Here is a 24,928-nt window from a genome sequence, read left to right on the forward strand (position 1 = left end):
CTCCCGGATCACCGAGCTTCTCACCCTATCTCTAAGAGAGAGCCCGGCCACCCTGCGGAGAAAACTCATTTCGGCCACTTGTATTCGCGATCTTGTTCTTTCGGTCACTACCCACAGCTCGTGGCCATAGGTGAGGGTAGGAACGTAGATCGACCGGTAAATCGAGAGCTTTGCTTTTTGGCTCAGCTCCATCTTCACCATGACAGATCCATGCAGAGTCCGCATCACTGCAGATGCCGCACCGATCCGTCTGTCCATCTCCCGCTCCATCCTTCCCTCACTCGTGAACAAGACCCCGACATACGTGAACTCCTCCACTTGGGGCAGGACCCTATTACAGACCTGGAGAGTGCACTCCACCGTTTTCCGGCTGAGGACCATGGTCTTGAATTTGGAGGTGCTGATTCTCATCCCAGTGGCTTCACACTCGGCTGCGAATCGCTCCAGCGAGAGCTGAAGATCACGGCCCGATGAAGCCAACAGATTCGCGATTCTGATTTACTGCCGGCAATGCGGACGAAACTCTGACACCGATGGTACAGACACCGGACAGCTTGTACAAGCGGGTCCAGTATTCCCGGAGTACCCCCCACAGGACCGTCCCTGGGGGACTCGGTCGAATGCCTTCTCCAAGTCCACAAAGCACATGTAGATTGGTTGGGCAAACTCCCATGCACCCTCCAAGACCCTGAAGAGGGTGTAGAGCTTGTCCACTGTTTCACGACGGGGACGAAAACCACACTGCTCCTCCTCAATCCGAGGTTCGACTATCTGATGGACCCTCCTCTCCAGCACCCCTGAATAGACCTTACCGGGGAGGCTGAGGAGTGTGATCCCCCTGTAGTTGGAGCACACCCTCCGGTCCCCCTTTTTGAAGAGGGGGACCACCACCCCAGTCTGCCAGTCCAGGGGAACTGTCCCGATGCTGCAGAGGCGTGTCAGCCAAGACAGCCCTACAGCATCCAGAGCCTTAAGGAACTCTGGGCGGACCTCATCCAGCCCCGGGGCCTTGCCACCAAGGAGCTTTTTAACCACCTCAGCGACCTCAGCACCAGAAATAGGAGAGACAACACCAGGGTCCCCAGACTCTGCTTCCTCATCAGAAGACGTGTTGGTGGGATTGAGAAGGTCTTTGAAGTAATCCCTCCACTGCCTCACAACTACCCGAGTCGAGGTCAGCAGCCCCCCATCCTCACTGTACACAGTGTTGAAGGAGCACTGCTTTCCCCTCCTGAGCCGTCCGGAAGTCAAGCTGGCTAATCAAATGGGTCACAAATCCTCACAAAACAAATTCTGGAGGTTATTCCATGATATTTAGAAACATTTTAGAGAGAAAAATACCTTTTTTTGTTTAAGCAGTTACAAGCAATGATTTATTAAAGGGTTACCCCATAAAATTAGGGCCACACCAGCAAAAAGGAAGGCTTGGAGGCGAGCTGGCATATCCTGCTTTTCAGTTGTTAGAGCGGTCATGTTAAATTATATAAATAAATAAATCCTGATCCCACAAATCACAGTTCAGCAACATTTTTAAACAGCCCCTCTAACTCTGCAAAGCTTCTCCGAAAGACCTAGTATAGTTATCCAAGAGTGTAAATATAATCGAAACCTAAGAAACTCAGTAAATAGTTCTAAAATAGAGCTTATTTTACTTACTTAAAAGTATGAACATAACATTAAATACTTGAACAAAATTCTATTAAATTAGATTCAGCTTCTATGATTTCAATCAGAAACAGAAGGAAACGCAGCAACTGACACAAAAAGCAGATAAATATACTGTAAATATTTAAGTAATAGAAAATGTTGACAGAAAACTGTTTCATGTCATATATGAGTTCCTTACAACAAGAGCTGCTGACAGATCAGGGTTCAAAGAGAAATATATCTGCCTTTACAGCATCACGTTATTTAAATAACCTAAAAATGGCTTCCTCCATTTTCACTGAAAGGCTAAAATTTCCACTAATGTGTTGAATACAGAAAGAACAAATATTTCCAGCGATCAGATTTAAAATACTAACCGGTTGCTTCAGACTTTGAATTCTTTGCTAAAAATTGGAGTAATTTGAGATGTAATTACCTGGGAATGGGCCAAATAACAAAAAATGTCTATAAAAACATCAAATGAAAAACTGAAATAAATTGTAAAGTAAAAAATGAAAGTATTATGTTGGCTGGACGATTCAGACTTGCTGCAAGTTGCTAATGGACCTGGGGACTATTAAAGCTTTACCAGACCAGTATTAAGGAGCTCGATTTTTCAGTGACTGCAGACTAGATTATGTCAAAACAATCCATGCTCTCTACAGAAGCAAATCTGGTCTGACTGTGGCCACACTTGAGCATCATAAACCATAAAACCTCCTGAAAATAAATAAAAGTGCTTCTGAAAAAACATCCTTCATGTGACAAACACACAACAACGGTGCCACAGGGTCGACTTCCTCCCTGTTACCTAAAGAAAACCATTATTTGTTTTAAATAATATGCATTTATTATTCGTTTAAATAAAAAAATCATCCAATAATTTGCAAATCTTATAAACCATCATTTCTTCACAACAAAGCATTAAGAGGAGTTTTGTCCCATTTCTGTCGCTGCTCAGCATTTTTACTTCTTCTGTGGTGTTTTTTTTGTTTCGTGATGTGCTTGATGTTTTCAGCCAGTGAAAGGTCTGAACTGCAGGCAGGCCAGCACCAGACTTTTCTACGTGGAAGACTTGCTCTTGCAGTAGATGCAGTACATGGTTTAGCATTGTTTTCCTGAGACATGTGAGGCCTTGGTTCAGAGGACATGGCATCCAGAGGGACTAAGACCAGAGGAAGTGGAATCCTTGATTTTAGAAAAGAAGAACTTCAGATTTTGATCGGTCTGACCACAGAACAGTTTTCCATTTTGCTTCTGATTATTTAAATTAGCAAATGTTGCTAAATATATAGCTCTTTCTTGCATGATAGAGCTTCAACCTGCATTTGTGGATTTCAGGGTGAACTGTGTTCTCAGACAGTGGTTTCTGGAAGTCCTGACGGATTTCCTGAGTCCATGCAGTGGTTTCAAGGTAGAGAATCAGGTCTGGTTTAGTTCAGGGCTACTTACAGATTCCCAGCTGTGTCCCATGCTGTCAGAGGTGTGTCCAGATTTTCTAAATCTGATGACATTGATGTTCTGTAAATGATGGAATGTTCTGAAATTACTCCACAAAGATGCAGTTTTTTTGCAGACTGAAGGTACTCTGCCAAGCTTTACCTCTGAGGGACTCTGCCTCTCTAAGGTGCTCTTTCGACACCAAATCATATGACTAATCTGTTTCAGATTAACCTACGTTTCAATACCACCTACTTTTCCAGCTGTGAAAACATTGCTTAGCCCTGTCATGGAGACTGTTTGGTGATGTTATGTTACCTTTATTTCATGTTATAGTGTAATATTTTTACACACACTGTAGATAACAGGACACAAGACAAGAAACACTTCAAAATCTAGCTAGAAACAAAAGGCCACGTGAGAAATATTAGCAACGTTTTCTATTGAATCCAACTTTCAACTGAAAATGAAGAAACTGAAGAGTGCCACAGTAAGAGTATTTACTGTATATATGTTTGTTTGTTTATTATCATTTATAATTATTTATCATCATTATCTATCTATATTCCAGAGAGAAAAATATTTCCCTTCAGCTCTGATGTTTTTCCATCTCTGTTCAGTGGCTGATCGTCTCCTCTCGTTGCTGTTATTGCAGAAAGAGAATGTGAATATTACTAAAGAGGAAAGCCTTCCTTATCTTAAATGTCCTGTAAAAACAGCCCTAATAACTGGTCCTAATCAGGTCCACCAGCAAAAACTGAACCTTTGGTTTTCACATCAGCAACATCCATCAGACGGAGACTAATTTAAGCTTTAGTTTGTCAAATGTCTCCTCTCCTGTCCTGTTCCTACTAGAAGATGGAAACAACAGATTGATCTGTATTTACTCACCATCGGTCCAAGTAATTGGCTGATTGAGTATTTAGTTTTAATTAAAATTCATTTTAAAAATCGCAGAGAAAAGCAGCTCTGGCATCGAGCAGGGTTGAGTGGAGAAATGTTAATGACCAAACCAGCATATAAAATATTCACTTACAAGATCATTTAGATATTTGTTTTTTCACAGTTTCCCAAATTTTGTGGAATTATGTAAGTAAGTACGTCACACAGTCTGTGCTGTTATAAAGGTGATAAATGTTCCAGGGATTACTGTAAGGAATAATTACTGTCCTAATTATATGTGCAGGTGTGTCTTCAAATCCACTTAAACTCAGTTTGTGATCACAGTTTACACCTTGAACCTAAAGTAAAGCAGCTGTCCCCAACGAGTGAGTCCAGATAATTCCAGATGTTCCCAGAATTTATCTAAAAACTATATTAAGAAAATGTCCACTCACCCTGCGTCACTGCTGTTCCCACAGATTAAGGCATCCTTGGCTCCCTCCACCTTGTAGTAGTTTTCTAGAACAAAGAAGGGAAAGTGTCAGTCTCAGATCTTATTTTCTTCCATAAACCACTAAAAATGGCTTCTGGAGAATCTTCCTTCTCCTCTCATACAGGTTGTGGAGACAGTGTGTCCCACTTTCCACTGTCTGCATCTCTCAGGAAATTACATGTTTACTCCAGGTGACTTTTTACAGTAAAGTTCTGAAAAAGCTCAAATCCTGAACAATCAGACGATATGAGACCTGCAATGTTCACACGGGAGAAGCTCTTAATGTGAGGATACTTGTTAGAGAATGCAGAGATTTCAGGGAAATGCTTCTAACAGGTCCTGCTCATTATAAATGTTGAAAATACTACTTTTCATTTTGAATATTAATGCTGAAGCAGCTACATGCAGTTCAGGGCCTGTTAGGGTAATAAGTTAAATAATCTGTTAGTTTGCATCTTTTACTCTGTCATCAGTGCCGTTAGATTCTTTGCAAACTGTCAAACTACAAGAAATATAAGAAGTGTGAAATTAAAAATCAGCAAAGTCACTCTGTCAACATAAATAATAAGTTCAGTTAGTGTATAATTATTTGTCTCTAAAGATTCTTGTATGCTGTTTGCTCATCACAGCGTGAGTTGGCTCAGCTCGCCGGCCGTCTGTCGATCAATAAGCTCATCAGACTTGTGTGTTTTGGTCTGGTAAGACTGTCTGAGCGGGAGGGCCATAAAGCCAAAACCATTACAGCAAACACACTTTGTTGAGCATTTATTCAACACTTCAGCTTGACCACAGGCCATTTCCATGTACATTAATACACTTTAATGGCCTCACATGGAGTACTTCAGGTACTCAACTGCCCCAAACGCACTCCAGAATAAAAGCGTCCAACATAAGTTTAAAAGCTTTTAATGCCATCTGTCGGAAGAAAACAAGCACTGCTTAACTTTAGTTTAATTCTCAGGCTCAAACTCTGAGAAGTCATATAGAGCAACTTTGAGATAAACTCTGGAAGAAAAATACCAGTTTAAGCTGAGACCAAAAGTATGAATTTCAACTCTAGAGGTTCAGGTTCAACTTTGGTCTGTTTTCAGAGAGCTTAGCTATCTATAGCTTAACACAGAAGACGAAGCAGTGCTGAGCAGAATAGCCGACATACGACCAGCAGAATAAACAAACCAGAGAAGAAGAGGAGCAGGAAGAAAGAATAGCAGAAGAAGAATGAAGACGAGGACAAGAACAATAGTGCGAGCTTTTGAAGAGAGGACATGCAAACAGCTTTATAGCCATACGTTATGGCCAAACGGCATCGGGTCGCGGGAGTGAACTCTGAACTCAGCACTGCCCTCTAGTGGAGGAGTTGACATCCATGGCAATGTAAAAGAAGCATGGAAGTATGAGGATGGCGCCATATGACAACGTCTATGTTTACATACATAGGGGAGCATAAATGGGCCTTTTAAGTCTAGTTTTAACTCAAGCTGTACTCATAATTCTAACAGAAGACACTCTGTAGTAAATGTATTTCTTTTTTAATGGGTAAAAACTTTACTGCAACAACAGAAAAGACCATTTTCTCCATCCAGTTTTGATAAATATGCTTATGGACTCACGACCTAAGATGTCTAACAGTACAAAGTCAGAAACAACGTAGAAGATGTTCCGCCTGGTGATTGGTCAGCTCCATGACAGCTACTGTTCAAACACGTATGAACCAGGCACGCTGTACGTTACACAGCTTCCTCTCATTTAAACAACAGCTAGCTAAATACGGCTGTAAAGTTTTCCATTAAAAGCATTGTGAATATGTTGATTTCTTTGGACCAGAAGCAGGATACAGATCTGAGGACAGACTGAAAATCTAAAACCCAAACCTCGACAGATGAGAGATTTCTGAGTGATGGCCTGACATTTTCTTCTCGTCACCTTATCAAAACAGCTATTTGTAATGTTCATCTTTTATTCAGCAGAGAATTTGTACCACATGTGTTTAACTCCAGCTAAGAGTCATTATGCCTGATTGCAAAGCATTAAAAAAATATGAAGATGGCAGTAATTTTCTTATTGCACTTATCTGACATTTAAAGAAGAAGCTGTTTTTCCAAGCAAAAGAGATTTACTTTAAAGCTTGTCCGAGAGAAACAAAGCATTTCAACATATCAAAGACAACAAAAGCCTTTTCCTGAGCTCCTTTCTGTGGCTGTATATGTGCAAAGGTTTAGTCCTATAACAAACTAAAATGGGTTTTGTGTGATTCTGTGAGACCATGACTGCGGCTGCACCACAGGCACCAAAACCTTTTAGGATTGCAGCCATTCATTTGTTATCGAGTACATCTGGAAAGGCTGCTTCCCCACTCAAACAAACATTTCTGAAGTCTGGTTTGCTTTTTATTCACAAGCTTACAAAGGAAGCAAGAAGCCTGAATTCATTCACTGAGGCACTCCGACAAAGTAGACAGTAATTTCTAAAAAGTTCATTATTGAGGATGCTATACCCCCCAAAATGGATGCATATTAGCCTGCAGTCTGATATTTACTAATGGTTTTTGTTTTATCTCCATGCAGACCCCCATCTGAGAGGATTTTACCGAGCTGCAGGAACTTAGAAAATTGTCTCTACAGGATACCGAAGGAATGGGCTTAATTTAATTTCTTTATAAAACTTGATAGTAGCAAATCACCCTGTCAAACCTTAATAAACCTCCATCCTCCCCTCGTGCATTTTCATCACCAAGGGATAAATTTACACGAGGAAAATCTGCAGGTATGACAAGAGTCAGCAGGAGAGTTATTGGTCAGAGTGAATTAGATGGAAACAGTTTATCGGCTCACTTATGGTGGAAAAATATCAGTTAGTGATTCATTTGTTACCGAAAGGTGTCAGGAGGGCAAGGCGTGGATGAGGACCGAGATGCAGGCAGACGGATGCAGAATAAAGGTTTTATTAACACAAAACTAAAGCAGACTACACAGACTAAACTTCGCATGAAGACTACAATGGACTGGCCAGGTGAAAAGAAACCACAGAAGGACTAATGAAGAACAGGTGAAGTGAATGAATAAATCCAACCAGGTGAACTAATGAACAGGAAACAGAGAGCAAAACAGAATACAAGGGAAGGAACTACAAAATAAGACAAGAAAACAGAACATGACCGGACCACAAAAGCCTAAATTAAAACCCACAGATCATGACAAGATGTCTTTATTGTTCATTCATCCATCAAAGGTTTTGTTTGTGGGGAGCTGCTGGAGATAAAGCTGAACTTCCCAGACCTGAAACTAATCTTTAAACTGTAGCTGGAACAAAGTCCAACTATTTACACCAAGGATCTTCAACCCCAATCCTCAAGGGCCACTGTAGATTTTAGATGTTTCCCTGTGTCTGCACCCTCAGTTCATTGAAGGCGAGTCTCCTCAGCATACTGTTCGCATGTTCTGCACAAGCTTGTTAAGGAGCCATTACTGAGTGCAAGCAGGGAAACTAGAAACCTTCTTTTTTCAGCTGCTTTAGCAACCTAAGCATCTGAAACTACTCGGATGGTTTTAGGGAGAATGGTTTTACTTGACTATTGCGACTTTAAGCTTATGTTAAAACCTAATGTTTCAATTATTTCAGCACTTTAATCCTAATCAAACAGTCCTTGTTAGGTCTGGTTAAACACTAAAAGCCCCTGGCTAGGTTCAGGCTTCACTAAGCTAGGTCTAGGAAAGTCTTAACCCATTAACATCTTAGGCTAGCATTAAGACATTATTTTTCCAGGTGCATGAGCAAGCCAGGCATCTGAAACTACTGGGAGCGTGGAAAATACAGCTTTCCTTCTAAAAGAACCTCTAACAATGTTTAGGGTATTTAATATGAGCTGTGCCTCATCTGCAAAATACCCAAAACTAAGCAGACAAGAAAGAAAAAAAGCCCCATGTTCAATTAAAAGCTGTTTTTGCTGGTCTGTAAATTCATGAAGAGGGACGAGGAAAAAGCCCTCCAACAGGAAGCTGCAGGGATGACTGCTGCTGTAGTCAGCTGAGACCACACAGAACAAACACAGCTTGATGGGAAATGTTAAGCACGGAGAACATGTGCCATTGATCCCCTAACTGAGGGCTGTTTTCAGATCAGCCCAACGGACTGAGCTTAAGGCCGCAGCCTCGACTCTCAGGTTTCACAGCAGCTTTTAGAGGTCGATACGAGAGCCTGCAGGGGTCATTTGTTTGATGTGATGGATGGCAAAGTGAACTGGAAATGAATAAATAGATGGTACATTAGCAATGGCTGCATGTCCAGACAAACCTCTTTACTGTAAACTCAAACTTTACTTTATCTGGGGCAGATTCTTCTTTTAGCAGAATTCCAGACAGAAAGAAATATAGTTATTTCTAATCTTTCAGTTTGTGCTCTTCAGGAAGGATCTCGTCTCTTGTTGCTGGAAGTTAATTCATCTAATCCAGCTGATTAAAAGTAAGATCGACTAAGTGACTGTATTTTTTCCTGCAGCTTGGCTTAATTGAAACTACTTGCTTCAGAAAATTATAAAGGACATCACACAAATAAATCTTTTTTGACATGACATGCACTTCCAGGGGGAGGGAGTAAAATACCGTAATCACTCCTGCAGCTGCACAATCAGAGCCTAATGTTTAAGTCAGACTGTAAGAGTCAAAAGAACAAAGAAATGCGTGGCAGGCGTGTCATGTCCTCTGTTTGCTTTTCTATCAACCTTACTTATAAAAGGAGGAAACGCAGCCAGCTACTTTTTGTTATCAGTGATGCATCTTTATAAACATGTTGCACTGAGTAAATCTTATTAAAAACTTGATGATTATTTACTATATTTCTGCAGATGTCTGCACAGTGACATAGACATTCACTTCTGTTGATGTGTAAGCAATGAGCATAAACAGCAATAAAAACACAGGAGTCATTTATTGGGATTAGAGAGGAAAAATAATCACATAGAATGATGATTAAATGATGATTTAGCAAATTGCTGGAGTCGAATGTTCATACTGATCTGGAGAGTAAACATGTTCAGACTTTTTGTGTGATGCAGCTCAAATTTCATCTGACAACATTAAGTGTTCCTTTAACCCTGATCTCGACCTTCGCCTGTGTGTGTGTGTGTGTGTGTGTGTGTGTGTGTGTGTGTGTGTGTGTGTGTGTGTGTGTATTACAGTGTCCACATAACTCATCTTATATTCTGTGCTTCATGCACCTGACATGATGGATGTGTATTCTGAGCGACCTAGCAGGACCTCTGCATCTGTGTGTGTGTCATGTCATGTATGTACTGTACTCCTGTTAAACTGCCCAGCTGAACGGCCTCTAACAGTGTGTGTATGTGTGTGTGTCTGTGAGAATTACTGACGTCAGTTGTGTCCACAGTGCCTACATGACAATGTCCAATCCATTTAGGAAGCGCCAGCGATCAGGACAGTGTGAATCACGCCTCTGCAGAACATACTGGAAGCAGGTCCAGTTCTGCTGCGACTGCATCATCCTGAACCGGCTCCATCGACCCGGCTCCGAGGCTTTAAGGGGCTCATGCATGTTTGTGTATTCCAGCCTGCTCCAGTGGCACACTCTGACATAGTTATTAAAGAAGAATCTTGTCATCTGTGTGGATGGATTGTTTTTGCGACACCCAGCGCGTCTTTCAGAGTGACGTGTTTTAGGTGGACGCTTCTTTTACGTCAGCACCATGTTTTCTCTTCCAGAGAGGGTAGGACTTGGCGCCTGGTAAGCCAAATAAAAAACGTCTCTATTTTAAGTAAAACTTTGATATTTTCCAAATCCTAACAGTATATTTTTAACCTGGGTTGCCCCAAATTACATTAACAATCAACAAATCTCACCAGTGTTCCCTTTAACTCCTGAAGCATTCAAACAGACGTTCAAACAGGCCTAAAAAGTAGGAACGGGGCTCAAAGGGTTCAAATTAAAACGTAGACAGTTAGACTGCAGATGACTATGGGAGTCATGGCTGACAGCTGTGTGTGTAATTCCTCGACAAATCCCGTGTTTACAAAAGATAAAACTTTTGCAACAGTTTCAAAGTCTTGAGACTGTATGTCTGCAATTATTTCCATGTACATGTGCACGAAAAAGAGAGAAATTCGTGTCCCAGGACAGGACTCAGTGATAAGTCTGTGTTGTTTATTTTTTACCACGTCTACACTTCCTAATGAGCCAATTACTAGAATTCTACAGCGTTTCCTTGTGGCATCCATACTACTCACTGGAATATATAACTCTTTGCCCATTTTAGAAATGTTTTGAATGTTTAAGTCATTTTAAAGAACAAAAACTCAATGCAATTCAATGCCTCTCATCAGTTAGTCATAACTGTCCCCTTCAGAAGTAGCTCTGCTGCAGTCCTGAACCCAGACCTGCATTGGCATGTTAAAGTGGGCAGGCAGCACCTAGACTGCAGCTCATTTACATAATCCTACCGATGATGACCTAAGACAAACAGAAAGGACCCCAGCCTCGTTTACGATGGCTAGCTGTGAGGGAAATGTGGTGGGAGGTAGCTGGCAACTGGAGGGTGTAAAATCTATCCATATTGGCACTTTTTATTACAAGATATTTTCTTCTTTATTTGTAAAACCTTAAAGTGTTAGAGGTTCAGAGCAGAGCCAACACGATGCAGAAACATGGTAACCAACACACTTTCTTGGTCTATGACTTCCTGTTTAAGTCCAGCACACGATTACAACATAAACTACACATTTCTCATTCGTGCACGAGGATTGCAAAGTGTGTGCACAACATGTTTATTAACTGCCAGTATGGATTTATAGATCAAGCTGTTTTTCCTCAGTAACTAGAGAACTAAAAGGCTGTTGCATACTCAGTCGGTGCATCAGCCACTCTCTACACTAAACTCCTCACTTAGAAGTTGCTCAGGATAAAAGCACCTGCTGAATCGTCTCTGTTCTCGGCTCCTGCAATGACAGGAATCAGTCTAAAAAGTTAAAGTAGTGAAAACTGGATGAATAAAATCCATTTTACTGTTGCACCTCTCCGTTCTGTTTGGAAGCCATGCAGGCAGCATATGAATTAAGGGTGACGAACATCTAAATCGGAAGAATAGGAAATGACAGAGCTGAGCTCCTAACATTCTGCAATGTTAGCATTTTGTTATTTGAAAGCATCAATTTGGCTTAAGATTGGAGGTTTTGCAAAAAATATATTTGCACATTTCCGTCTTTAATTAAGAGCATAGTTGTTTGCTTTGAGAGCAAGATTTCTTGTTTTCACACTCAAATATTATCCTTCTCTCTCTCAAAACTCAGCTCTCACACGCTAAAAGTTCCTTCTTGCTCTCAGATATCGTTCGTTTCAAAACTCTTCTCAAGTTTAGTGTTGCAGGTTCAAATCTCCTGCGCTGAGGTTTAGTCTTCCCCCCACACTCAGTCATCCTCTGCTCTCACTTCTGCTCTTGGATATTTTTTCTTCTCTCTTGGGTTGCTGTCTGTCAAACGTCCTCCAGCCAGTAGAATACGAGATAAATGCTGACCACCAGATGCACGCTGTAATGCTTTTAAATGTTTTATGTAAAGCACTTTGAATTATCTTGTACATGAAATGTGTTATACAAATCAACTTGCCTCGCCTAATAATGTTACTAATCACCACAATTATCTCAATTTATATCTGTGAAATTCTTCTATAAAAGCATCCGATCTGTAACACATTCAAATTCTTTCAGTCTGCGACCTTCCTGCCTTACAATGAAAGAAGAATAAAGGCTCACCTTCATCCTCTATGAAGTCTTTAATGGTAGTCCAGTTCTTGTTGTTGCAGTAGAAGGTGGCGTTGGCCGGCAGGCTGCCGTTGATGCAGTGTGCCGTGCTCCGGACACATTTCTGCCGCAGGTTTCCCATGAAGAGCTGCAGGCCAATGAGGGCGAAGACACTCAGGCAGAAGACCGTGAGGATCATCACGTCCGCGAGCTTCTTCACCGACTGGATTAAAGCACCGACGATTGTCTTCAGGCCTAAAGGACCACCGGGCATGTGGGGACGCAAGCTGGGTTAACAGTCTTTGTCTAAGCCTCGTCCGAACAGGTACGATAAAGATGGCAGCTGGTTGGATTCATTCTCAGAGCCTCCGGCCCTTTTCCAATGTGCTAAATCCAAAAATTTACTGAAACTAAAATTCAACTATTTTCCAGTTGTGAGATTGTAGATAAGATTACAGAGGGGGAAGTAAAGTGCGGCCATCTTTATGCACGTGAAGGAATAAATTTTAACTAAAAAACCGAGTGGAAACAGAAAAAAATCAAAAATACATTTTTTTTTTTAGGTAGAAAAAGTCATTCATCAAAAAGGTTCATCGGCAGAGACAAAAATCCCTCCCCTTCAGTTAACATTCAGATAATTGACTGGAACACAACACACACACACACACACGTTAAAACAGCGGGAAAAAAAACACTCAGAACACAAAGGGTGCAGACAAGCCAGCGATTGCCCAAATTAGACCAAATCAAAGAAACAGAGTTTCTTTTTTTTAAGTTCTTGATCACTTGAAAGCACTTTTTCTGTTTGAGTTGATTTATCACAAACAGACTTGAGAAATAAAGACGTGTCTGTAGAGTAACGACTGACTGCACTATAGTTATAACATGTACTAAACAGTGTTATAACACACATTTCTACCACAGCTGTTTGCTGTTAGCGCTTTATGCTAACATGCACAGTGGGGACATACAGAGGCAGCACATCTGTTTAAAAAATGTCTGTATGACAAATTATAAAGCTGCAAATCAGAAGCAAGCACACATAAATTCACTGTGCTTCTTAGTGTTACAGGTACTTTTGCAGAGAGTTATTACTTTCTCGTGTTTAGTACTTCTTAATATCTGTGATGCTTTTAATGTTTTATGTCAAGCACTTTGACTTGTCCTGTACATGAAATGTGCTATAAAAATAAAATGCCTTGCTTAATCCTCTATTTTTCTTTTTTTAAGAAGTCCAACAATTTCAGAAAAGCCTAAATATTTTACTGATGAACTCATAAAGTTTGTTTTGGTAAATGTACATCTTAAATCTCAGTGAATAACCCAAGTTTGTTTTTTTGTGATTATGATCATGATCCTGAACTTTATTGGTTCCCAACCTGCAGCTAATGAAAGCATGAAGCCAGGCATGGTTTCAGGATGGGGTGTGTTTGGTAGCTCCATGAAGGGGGTCCTCAGGAAATAAAGATTTTGCTATGATTTCAGAAGCCATAAGATTCAGTTATCCACGTAATAGCTCATCAGTTATAAGCCTGATATATTAAAACATCAAGTGAACCTAAAACGTCTGCAGGCTTGATTCCAGCATGTCAGCTATGTTTAAAGACGAATCTAATCAGTCAGAATTAGAAAGTATTTAATTCAGTAGGATGCTGCTGAACTATAAAAGATTATTTTTCACATCATTGTTAAAGTCAGTGCCAAAAGTAGTTTTGTATAAAGTCTCACTTTGCTAAACCTCTGTTGTCCACTCACAACCAATGAATCACCAGGAAGTGTTTCTTTCTGCATACCACCCCTGTACACTGTTCAGAGGGTAGTATGCAGGATGAGAATTCAAACACAGCCACTTATCGTTTCCAGCAGACTCAGGCCAGGAGGGGTGCATTTGACATTCCCTCCCCCTGCTTTCTCACCTGGGATGACAGAGATGGTTTTGAGCGCTCGCAGCACCCTGAACGTCCTTAAGGCTGACACATTACCCAGGTCCACAAACTCAGTGACATATCTGCAACAAGCCGGGAGACAAAAGCACAAGAACAAAAACACACACAGAAGGGTATGACCACACTGAACAACAAGCCAACACAGAGGGATAGAAAGATGGACAGAGAGAGGTACAGAGACAGGCCAGGTTGGATGGTGGAGGCTAAATCAGATATTCAAAGCTGGGCAGGAAAGATAAACTGGAGAAAATATGCAACTCAGTCTCTGACTTTTATGTCATTAAGGCTGAATTTTACACTTCTTTTTCCAACGTAGCCAATCGAGCCAGCTAACATTATTAGCCCTTTATAGCAACTATTTAATCCATGTGTTGACAGAAGAAGAAGAGGCTAAAGACATAATAAAACCACCAGGGATTTCAAATAGAGGAGTGCTTTTCTTTGATTCTCCAGTTAACTATTACATGCACAGTTCGGACATATCTGACTTTTCCTTCTGTAGTTACTTCTATCAGGTGATTGCACCTGTGATCTCAGACTGGGCTGAATGGGAAGTGGGGCTGGTTGCAAGACATGGCGGATACACGGGACGAACAAAAGAGGAGACGAGATCACAACGAGATTACGAGCGTTTTAAAAAATCCTTTTAACTGTGCCTTGTGGCCCCCTGGTGGTGGTGAGGCCTTACCTGGGATGACTGAGATAGTTTTCAGGGCTCTCAGCACTCTAAATGTTCTCAGCGCCTGCAGGTTCCCTACTTTGATAAACTCTGTTAACAGCCTGTAGGGGGCAGTGTGGAGGTTGTCAACAAACAACAAAAGGAGACAAAGATAAAGAAGGTCTGAAAATACTGTGTTGGTTTAGAAGTACAATCCTGATTTGTTAGAGCGCCAACTAGTGCATCACATTCAAACTTCACTGTACTGAGAAGTACGACCCCAAGTACGAAACATTTGGGACAGTGAGTTAAAGGAGAATACAAATAGAAAGTAATGATTTGCAGATCTCATAAACCCATATTTTATTCCCAACAGAACAGACACAACATATCAGATGTTAAAACTGAGACCTTTTACATTTCATGGAAAATATGAGCTCATTTTGAACGATTTCCAGTAGAGAATCATGTCTGTTTTTAATGCTGTGCTACCTGACGGCCCTAAAATCACCAACATCCAGTTTTGACCTTCAGCCTGGTCCTTTGCACACAGAGATTCCTCTCTGTTACTCAGTTGCAGAAGAGGGGATGCCAAACAACGGTGAACATCACCCTGGAACTATTCTTTTCAGATGTGTTGCAGCCATCAGATTCACAACGAGCTAATAGTCCAGTTTTCACCTCCTCCCATGCGCACAGAGATTCCTCCTGATTTTCTGAATGTTTTGATGATATTACACACTATAGATGTTGGGATCATCAAAGTCGTCACAATTTTATGTTGACGAACATTTCCCTGAATTTGTTCCTATTTTTTAATCACAGCTTGGCTTTGTTGCCCGTCTTCCAGAGATGTGTTGTTGCCATTAAATTCATGTTTTTAATTAAATGGTGAACAGTCTTACTTTCAACATATGAGATGTTGTTTATGTTGTACTGGGAATAAAATATGAGTTGATGAGCTTTGTAAATCACTATGTTTATATTTAGTCCCAACTTGATTTAAAAAGAAATTGGGAGTTAATTTGGGCACCAATGGTCACTCTAATATAATCTTGGTGTCAAATTACAGAAAAGTAGGGAGAAAAACAATATAAAGATTCAGAAAAGCACAAATTAATCCTTATCATAGATTATCTGAACATAATGAATGTCCCGCTTTTGAATGTTCCAGGGAGACCTTTAGCAGACGTATGAGGGACATTTTTAAAATCTCAGAAAGATTTTAAATGAAGGAATCAGTGAACAACCCCCACTCCATCTGCTCTGTCTTCTGCCTTTGTAAGCAAAAACAGAAAGGTCATTAATATGTTAAATATCATTTTAATGACTGAGATATTCTCATTTCATTTAGCAGCTGTACTTACTGCCTGAAACATCTTGACCACAGCTCCTATGTTGTGGTGTTTTAACTTATAAATTACGTCATAAAATAGACATGAATGTGCTCATTTGAGAATAATTTAAACTTTTCTCCATGCAGTATGTTTGGAAACATCAATCACCTCTGCTTTACTTTGTTTGTACAGAGCGAAGTTAAATGAGATAACGGGCACAGGCCAGGTACCACACTGTGAACATCCTATTCAGATTCAATCAGACGAAGACGTGAGAGTCGGAAAGGCGCCAGGCGATGGTGGCCATTTTGGGCCTCCAGTTAAGATCAAGACATCTGATCCTGTACTGCTAACCGCCCTCCATTATGGCTCATATTTCAGCAGCTTTGACTGGCAGAATGGTGGAATTACAGGAGAGGCGGGGGAGTGTGGAGGCCAGAACAGGCCGTTTACATGCACCAGAAGATGGGACCAGTAACACCTGAGATAACTGGCTGGAAAGGCCAAAAGTCCAGCTCTGCATTTGTGTGGAAAATATCTAACAATACCTCTTTTTGGCCTCTGCTTTTATATTGTAAGTTGCAAAGTCACGATGTTGCACTCTTTTTATCTCTGTTTACAAAGATACGAACTACCTTTTGTCTTTAGTTTCAAGAACAAAACATTTCCAGCTCAAGTTAAAAAAAATGGGCTCCTCAAGTCAAAACGTTGGCTTTACATGGAACAGCATCACTTTTAAAATAATTAAAAATCAAATGAAACTACAGGTTTTGCTGTATAAAACACACCCAGTTTCCATGGAAAAATAAAGACACGCAGCTCATAAACGCTTGGTCAGCATCAAAACTATTTACAGTAACGATGTGAGAGGATTTTAAATAACTTTATTATGACAAAGCATATCGAACCTTTAATGGAAGAGGAGAATGGTGCTGCTGATGGCAGTATTTAACATGTCATTACACCAGGAATAAGGGTGGCCCAGGGAAGGTCCGCCTCTGTGCCTCGGAAGGGGAGATTAGAGGACTCTGTTACCATGGGAATACTGAATCAGCGGGAGGGAGGAGAGTATCAATCAGACACTTGGTGTGTGCGTGTGGGACCGTAGGGGTGTGTTTCTTTACCAGCTATCGGTTTGGTTTTAATAAAGCTCCAGTGCAGAGGGGTGATGTGTCAGCGGCTGGGTGTTTGTGTGCAGATGTAAAACACTTGTGTGTCCCCTTGTACGCAACATATTCACTTAACATGTTCTGCAGTCCTGGTGTGTGTCTAAAGGGTTGACTTATGTGTCCCTTGCCTGCTTAAGAGCTATCTAACTGCAGGGCAGACCTCGCTTCAAGGGCAAAGTGTGTATGTGAGCCTTTTACACCAAGGTAGCAGATGGTCATATGGCACATCTGGAAAGCTGGAAATGTTTGTCTCCTCTTCTGTTTTAATGTTTAAATAGGGTCGGGTCTGTTGGTAAGAGAGCCCACTCTGATTGGCTGTTCAGCATAAAGAACGGAGACAAAACTGCTACAGCTGATAATGAAAGAAATTTCTCAGCATCTTTTGTCATATTCTGTAATAAGTGGCTAACAGGCTAACAAAGGATGTCTCTTAGGAAAAAGTGAACATATTTAAACTCAAATTATATTAAAAATATCTAAGTAAGACAGCAGACCTTTGATCACTAATGAACCATTTCTACTCAGCAGCGGCTCAGCTGAAGCTCTCAGAAGTATGATGTGTTGACTGGGACCAGAAAGCTGAAACAGGTCCGACTATCAGCCCTCAACACCTCAAGATGGGAATGTTATACTTCCTGAAAGAGATAGTTTTGTCACCAAATATACTTTCCTCCTCTCCATCTACGAGTTGTGCCTCTAACTGGCCACCTGTCCACGTTCTGTGAGGAGGAAACGCTCTGACCGCCTGGCTGCAGACATCTCCACCATAGCTGCTCTAATGTGGCCTGTAAGAGAAGCCATGTTTCCTCTGAGTGATCTGCTGGCAGGTCGTCGTGGTTGCGCTATATAAGTCTCGCCATCTGAGGGCACCTTCATCAAAATGTTTCAATTTGGTGAGTGGCTGCAGCGGAGGTGACGGCACCTCATTAAACCGGGAGGGTAACCTCTGAGCCGAGCTGCAGGGTCAGATATTGATCCGATGTGTTCATTCTGATCGTTTGTCTTCCATTCAGCGGCCTGAGCAGCTCTCAGAGCTGCAGCCCGGTTCTCTGACTGATCACCGCATGATGGCAAACCACGTCGAGCCGCTGCTAGTTTCCAGTTACAGACCTGACGGGTCAGGCTCTTTTTCAGTCTGAGGAAAACAGAAGTCTGTTGCTGGACGAGCCGACTTCAAGAACATGGTTCGGAGGAAAACGAGGCAGAGAGCTTCTGGTTCTTCTCCTCCGGCTCGACTGAAAGCCCTACATGAGTTTCCCAGACCAAAAGTGTCACTAAGAAAACCATCTTCTTGTTACCTTTTAAGTCACAATATTTTTTTTTATATGTTGACTTTTGTTGTTTGTTTTATTCTGTCTCTTATGTGAGGGAAAAGTAGATTATTTTTGGTGATGTTCAGCTCTCCTCAATTCCTGTAATCTTTAAGTTCTACAAGGCTTTTTCCTCTAGAAGCAAGCATGATTTGAATTTAGGTTAAAAAAAAAACATTTAATAAGTCAGAGACCACATGAGGAGCGTGGAGGAGGAAGTGTTATTCTCTTGGTTCATTATATTTGAGGAGCGCTGAAACAGCTCAGTAATATATGAACTGGGCATTTTTCTTTGTTCTATTAAGAAAGTGAAAGTTTTAGGAAAAAAAATATATAGAAAAACTTTGATTATTAAATGTTACCTTGGTAACCAAGTAAGGAGGGAAGAGGCTTGTCACTTTATGCAGTACTTGCATAGCGATTTGAACAGCTGACTGCCTCCACGCTATGTAAGTAAGCCTGATTTAGTTTGGGTTTCTAAGATTTAAGATTTCTATCACATTTTATGCTGTGCTGAACACCTGTTGTCTAACTTTTAATGCAGTCTGAACGTCTTCAATCTGCATTCACTCACACATCTACCGACTGCTGTAACTGTGTGTTTTACCTGCTTCATGGGGCATTAATGGGAACAATGCACCTGGGTGTGCGGACTAACCCCGCCTTTTCACCGGGTGCATGTGCGCCACGTTACAGCTGCACCACAGTTTTGTTCCGACCTCCGTGGCACGGCAATTTTTACCGGGAGTGTGTCAGGTGTGAAGCTCCCACGAGTGAAGTCCACCTAACAGGATCCACGAGATCATTTAATCACAGGAGGAGTGGAGAATCACAAGATTCTCTACTTCCAGGATAAAGGTCTCGGGTTCTATGATGCCAACAAAAACACTGAGACACCCTAACCGGTTAAACACGTAAAAATTTGCACAGAGGCTTTTATTTTGAAAAATACCGGAAGATTTTACACTGCTCTCGTGTCTGATTTCCTGCCTGCTTCTGTCTGAACTGCAGAAATGGATTGTGGGTGCGTGAAGCGTAGCGGAGAGCCGTGACAATGCGCTTCTGGGACATTTCTGGGACGCCTCTGATACGCGCTGAACGCTGGTTTCTCAGCGTGAAAAATACTGCGCCCGTGTGTCTCACGCCTGATGTGTTAGAGTTGAAAGTCCTGTAGAGGTTACGTTGCACTGATAATTGTTGCAATGACACCTGGCATCGCAAGCGTCTTATGATAAGCAAACAGGAATTTCAGTGATTCAACGTCCTACGTTGCTGCTCTGGTAAATTTATGTTGGCTCTGTAGGCTGTCCCACTTCAGACACATTAAGCGGACCTGAAAAAGCTACGTAGGACACTGCGTAGCCTACGTAGTCTGCACACTCCGAAGTGTGCAGACCCTGAACTGGGACACACCTTGTATGCTAGTTTATTTGCTACACAGCAGACGCATCAGGACTTCAGCGTTTTAAAACTTTTTTACCACAGCAGCAGAGAAGCACTTTGTCTCATAACTGGTCGGGTTTATTCTGATTAAAATGACTTAACTTTGAGCCTGACGTCTGTTTTTTGTTTTTTTTTTAAGTTTTCCTGCCCTGGTTTGGACTGACGGCACTATGAGGCAGCAAGTTTTACACAACTTCTCCTGACTTTGCAAAAGCTTACAAACAGACTTAGAGGCAGAAACTCTTAAACGTCTCAGCATCAAGTGCAGTGACAAGCCAACAGTATTACAGATGAGCTTTTAGTTTTAATACCGCAGCATTAATCCCATCAGAACAACAACAGTCACGTCACACTCTGCTCCTCAGTTTTGCTCACATTTGCTTCATGTCAGCTCGTTTCTGCTTTGCAAATAATTTCTTGCTCGGATCTTTCACAATCGTAGAAACGGATTAATCCCTCTCTTTCCTTCTAGGTCTAAATCGCAAACAGAAAGCTTTTTAAAACGTTTATCTATGAATCTGCTGGACTGTTTGCATTTATCAGTGATAATGTGACCATTTAGAGACGGGCTCTAAACTTTCTAGCTCAGGCCAGAGTGAGATGTGAGCACCATTATGATAAAGTATATATGATAAAATGCTAAGTTACTTCTTCCCTGACAAACAAACAAATGCAGCGATTAATGCATGCATTCAAAGACTGCACTGCAAACATTCAGCTTATTAAATCATGATTGTTTAATCACATCACACTGGTTCAATCATGCCCTGCGGTCTCTGTCTTATGTTTCATGGAGGTTTTTGCTCATTAGAGCTTTTCAGGGGTCAAACTCATAAACAGTGGGCCAAAGTCAAGCTGCTTCAGTGTTTATTGAAAACTGAGTAAAAAGGACCTTACTGCAAACTTTGAACCCAGAACTGACACAACCTACAAGTCATTGCCTATAAAACAACCTTACTCAGTAAATAAGTGAAAAATTGGTTGAATTTGTTTTATCATAGCTTCATCTGCAGCTTTCCATCATAATTTCTAATGAAAACATTTCCCCCTGGAACCTGGAACACAGCTTATTAGACCAGTTTTATCTATAAATAAATACGTTTAACACTGAATTCATTAGCGACAAAAATTTCAAAAGAGCCTGAAAGTAATCTTCCCATCACATCCCACTTCAGCACCCAGATTAATATACTTGTACAGTCAAATTCAAACCATCATCTCTCCGGTTTTACTCGGTCCGTCCACGTCAAACCAAACCTGTAATGGATTTTAAAATCTCCACTTTGTCATGAGTTCCAGCCGCTTTCTGTGTGACCTAGCTTTTTTGTTACAGTACATGGAAAACATTGTGAAATCTGATAGACTTGTGTTGGTTAAATCCTGAGGATAAAACTTTGGTGATTAGATTTAAATTTGACTCTTATAGAGCTAACTGCTTGTCTTCTGGAGCTCATTACATGTTCCATTTTCAAGGCTTTGCCACACAATGATTCCTGGTGTATGATTCAGTGAGAAGTTTGTCAGCTCACCTGCATCATTTTCCTCTTTCCATCTCACTGCGGGCCTTTGATTGACATGCCAGTGCAGTGCATTGTGGGATTTGTAGTATTAGTGGTGACACACCTCCTCTTGAAAAAGCATTAAACCAGCACTACATAAGGTTCCAGCATTAAAACTCAATGTTTCAGACTCATTTTGATGACACACCGATATTCATTGTGTACATTCTTGGAGTTGTTGTTGCCTGCAGTGTCCCAGAACAAAAAAAAAAAAAAAAAAAAAAGCTGCCCTTCACACTTTTTTTCCAGCCCAGAGCGTCACATGACAGCTGCGTTTTGCTTTAAAGCATCACACCCCAGCAACTGGATATCATCATACTGGCCATACTGAATACACACCACATCTTATTCAGCACAGAATAAGAGCACAGAGGACATTATCGAAGGGAGCAAGGTAAAGAAAGACAGAAATCGACACAACAGTCATCAGTCATCAACATCAGACTGACTTTTACTGGCTGGAGAGCTCAGAGAAGAGACAGGATGCAACACGGGTGCTGAATTAGCCGTCGTAGCTGCAGTAACAGAAGGGTTTCTTTGTTTGTTGTTCTATCATTTTCATTAATCTGGTCACATCTATAAACTTCCTATATACTGCTTTAAAGTTTTATCTTTGATTAGTAACTTCTCAGATTAGCTCCCTGTTTTCACCAAACTTGACAGATCAGTCAGGAGGAGGACTGTGTTTTCAATGTGCTGTAAACTTTCCACACTCCCGATTCATTCTGCCACGAGCTGCTGCTTTCACGGTCGACGCGGCTCAGGTCAAATTTGGAAAACTTCAAAGGAGTTGTTGAAAAATAAAAGAGGGCATTTTAAAATCAGGTTTATGAACGCTAAGGAACCACAGACAGTGAAGGTAAACGAGTTGAAACGCTTCTAAAAACAAACCGCGGAAACAAACGGCTGCAGTTCTTATGCAAGACGTTTTGGGACTATTTAGACGATTTGGACAAAAAGCCGAAACATAAAAGAATTATCTTCAGCTGAGAAATTATCATCATCTTTTATCAGTTTTGATATTCATGGATTATTCAGGAAACAATCGTTTAACTTCCCCACAGAGCTGTTTTTATGTTTGTGTTTGACTCACGCCATGACGATGACACTGAAGTCGAGCCAGTTCCAGGGGTCCCTCAGGAAGGTGAAGGGCCCCACACAAAAACCTCTCGCCAGGATCTTTATGAGAGATTCAAACGTGTAGATACCTGTAAAGGTGTACCTGAAGAGACAAGGGGGAGAAGTGGGAAGAGGAAGAAAAGGAAGGAAATAATAGGATGTAAGAGAAGAAGGAGGTGGGAGGGAAAAGAAGTGGACGACAAAAATATGAAGGAAAAGAGAAGAAGAAGAAAGGGAAAGGAGGTAAGGATGTGGTAGAGATGAAACAGATGAAAAAAAGATGATTTTAAATGGGACAATTCATCTCTTTTGTGCCAACATATCCTCATGATAACAAGGACCTTACTCTAATGAAAGTGAATGTAATTGTGCCCATTAATGAAATCCAATGGAGAAGCGTGTTTCTGCAGAAAAACTGCCTTAGAGCTGGATCTCTCTGGAGCTTTAGAAGCCAGCGTTAACATGTGACACTCTGCTGTGGTTTTGAATGAAAAGTCCACAGTAACCCGGCACATGTTAACTTACATTCATCCACCGTTGTGGGCTGTCATCTTTACTGCTGCAGGTAGATTTAAAAAAAGGCTCAGCTCAGTAAAACTTCACAAAACTAGCACTGCTCACTTTAACCTTCGTTTTTTAGTATCTGATGCAGAAAGAAACATAAACTTTTTAGACTAATAAATAGATGTAGATCTTTGCTTTTCTCCCAAAACAACAATAAATTTATTATTTATTATCATCACTCATTACTTTTAAATTTAAATTTGACTTTTCTTTTCATAATCGTTATTGATAGATGTAGATTTTGATATTCATTTTTTCTTTACTCTTCTTCTTGGTATTAATAGTTTTCATTCTTCTTCAAATATAGGACAGTTGCAATAAGCATTTCACTACATGATGTACTATGTATGTGACAAATACAATTTGAATAATAAAGAAAAAACTATCATATCAGATTTTACCTGAAATGGAAAATTTTCCACAAGTTGTTCATTTGTTTTTGACATTTGGAGTTTGACATTTCCATTCTGCCCCGCTGACCTCTGAATGCATCATTGTCTGCGAGTGGTTCTACCGATTCATCCGAATGTTTTTCTGTACATCATTAACCCAACAGATCAGCTGAGCTTCACCCCCCTCCTCCTAGCGTTACCCCTTCAGCTGTACATGTGCAGTAAGTAAAGGACAAACAGAAACACAGAAAGCTTCTGAAGTGTACTTACTCCACGTATTTGGCCCAGTACGCTGGCTCCGACATGGCCATGAAGCAACAGTTGGTCAGGATGGTGCACATGATGAACAAACTGAATAATGTGAGAAGGTTAAGGGAGAACGAGGTTTCACGTTACACTCAAGCATCAGAAAACATTTCATCTGTGCTGTGGTTCAATGCAAAGCTGCTTCGTCTTCTCAGACATTCGCTCATGAGACCTTGTTCACTCTGGACGGAGATGTCCTCATCACACCTACACTGGATCTGTTAATGTTGTGTATTTTCAGATGCCACTTTGTCATGTGTCCTTTAGTGGCACATCTAAGCTTAGATGCACCCATTCATCCTTCCTTCATTCATCTATCCATCTCTTCATCCCTCACTCCTTCCTGCAATTAACAGATGAAATATCTACTACAGTAAATACAAAAAATATATTTTTACTGACCTCAAAAAAGTATTTGACTACAAAGATCATAACATTCGACATAAAAACCCTTGTAACTGGTGTCAGAGTGGTGGCACTTCATTGGATTACATACGGTGCAGCCACAAGAACTGCAGAGAAGCGGCTGGAAGGTGAAGGTCTGTGCATGAAGCATTCACCAAGGGTTGTGTCTTTATTTACAATAGAAAAAAATGCAGAATAACTTAAATTTAGGTCTGACGGATCAGCAAACACCTCCATAGTAACGTGAAAGTGTGAGATTGAACTAACAATAACCTAAAATAACTTAAAAATGACCTGAAAATAGTTTGTACAGTCTGCTGTTTGGCCATAAGTTGTAGTTAATCATGCCTGAGGGAAAATTAGACATTTAATTAAGTGTAAACCTGAATGATTTACAGCTCTTGCTAGTGTGTAGAGAAGCAGTAGCTCAAATGGAGAATAAAAAGGTCCTGAGGGTTTTGTTGGCGACCAAGGAAGGGAAGCTTTTATGATTCATTCTCTCACCGTAAGCCTC

At 40.9% G+C, this 24,928-nt stretch overlaps 1 protein-coding gene across 1 annotated transcript in view; it reads right to left on the reverse strand.

Annotated features, from left to right (window-relative positions):
• Nucleotides 1–24,928, reverse strand: part of LOC121629242 (sodium channel protein type 4 subunit alpha-like) — a 265,035-nt gene that overhangs the window by 166,359 nt on the left and 73,748 nt on the right. The window contains exons 5-9 of the mRNA XM_041968881.1: nt 23,974–24,063; nt 22,722–22,850; nt 14,123–14,214; nt 12,219–12,461; nt 4,425–4,488 (exon numbers count right to left, since the gene is read on the reverse strand). Coding sequence (XP_041824815.1) covers nt 4,425–4,488; nt 12,219–12,461; nt 14,123–14,214; nt 22,722–22,850; nt 23,974–24,063 — 618 coding nt within the window. The remainder of the gene's footprint in view (nt 1–4,424; nt 4,489–12,218; nt 12,462–14,122; nt 14,215–22,721; nt 22,851–23,973; nt 24,064–24,928) is intronic.

The sequence above is a fragment of the Melanotaenia boesemani genome, chromosome 18, assembly GCF_017639745.1.
Source record: "Melanotaenia boesemani isolate fMelBoe1 chromosome 18, fMelBoe1.pri, whole genome shotgun sequence".
Lineage (NCBI taxonomy): Eukaryota > Metazoa > Chordata > Actinopteri > Atheriniformes > Melanotaeniidae > Melanotaenia > Melanotaenia boesemani.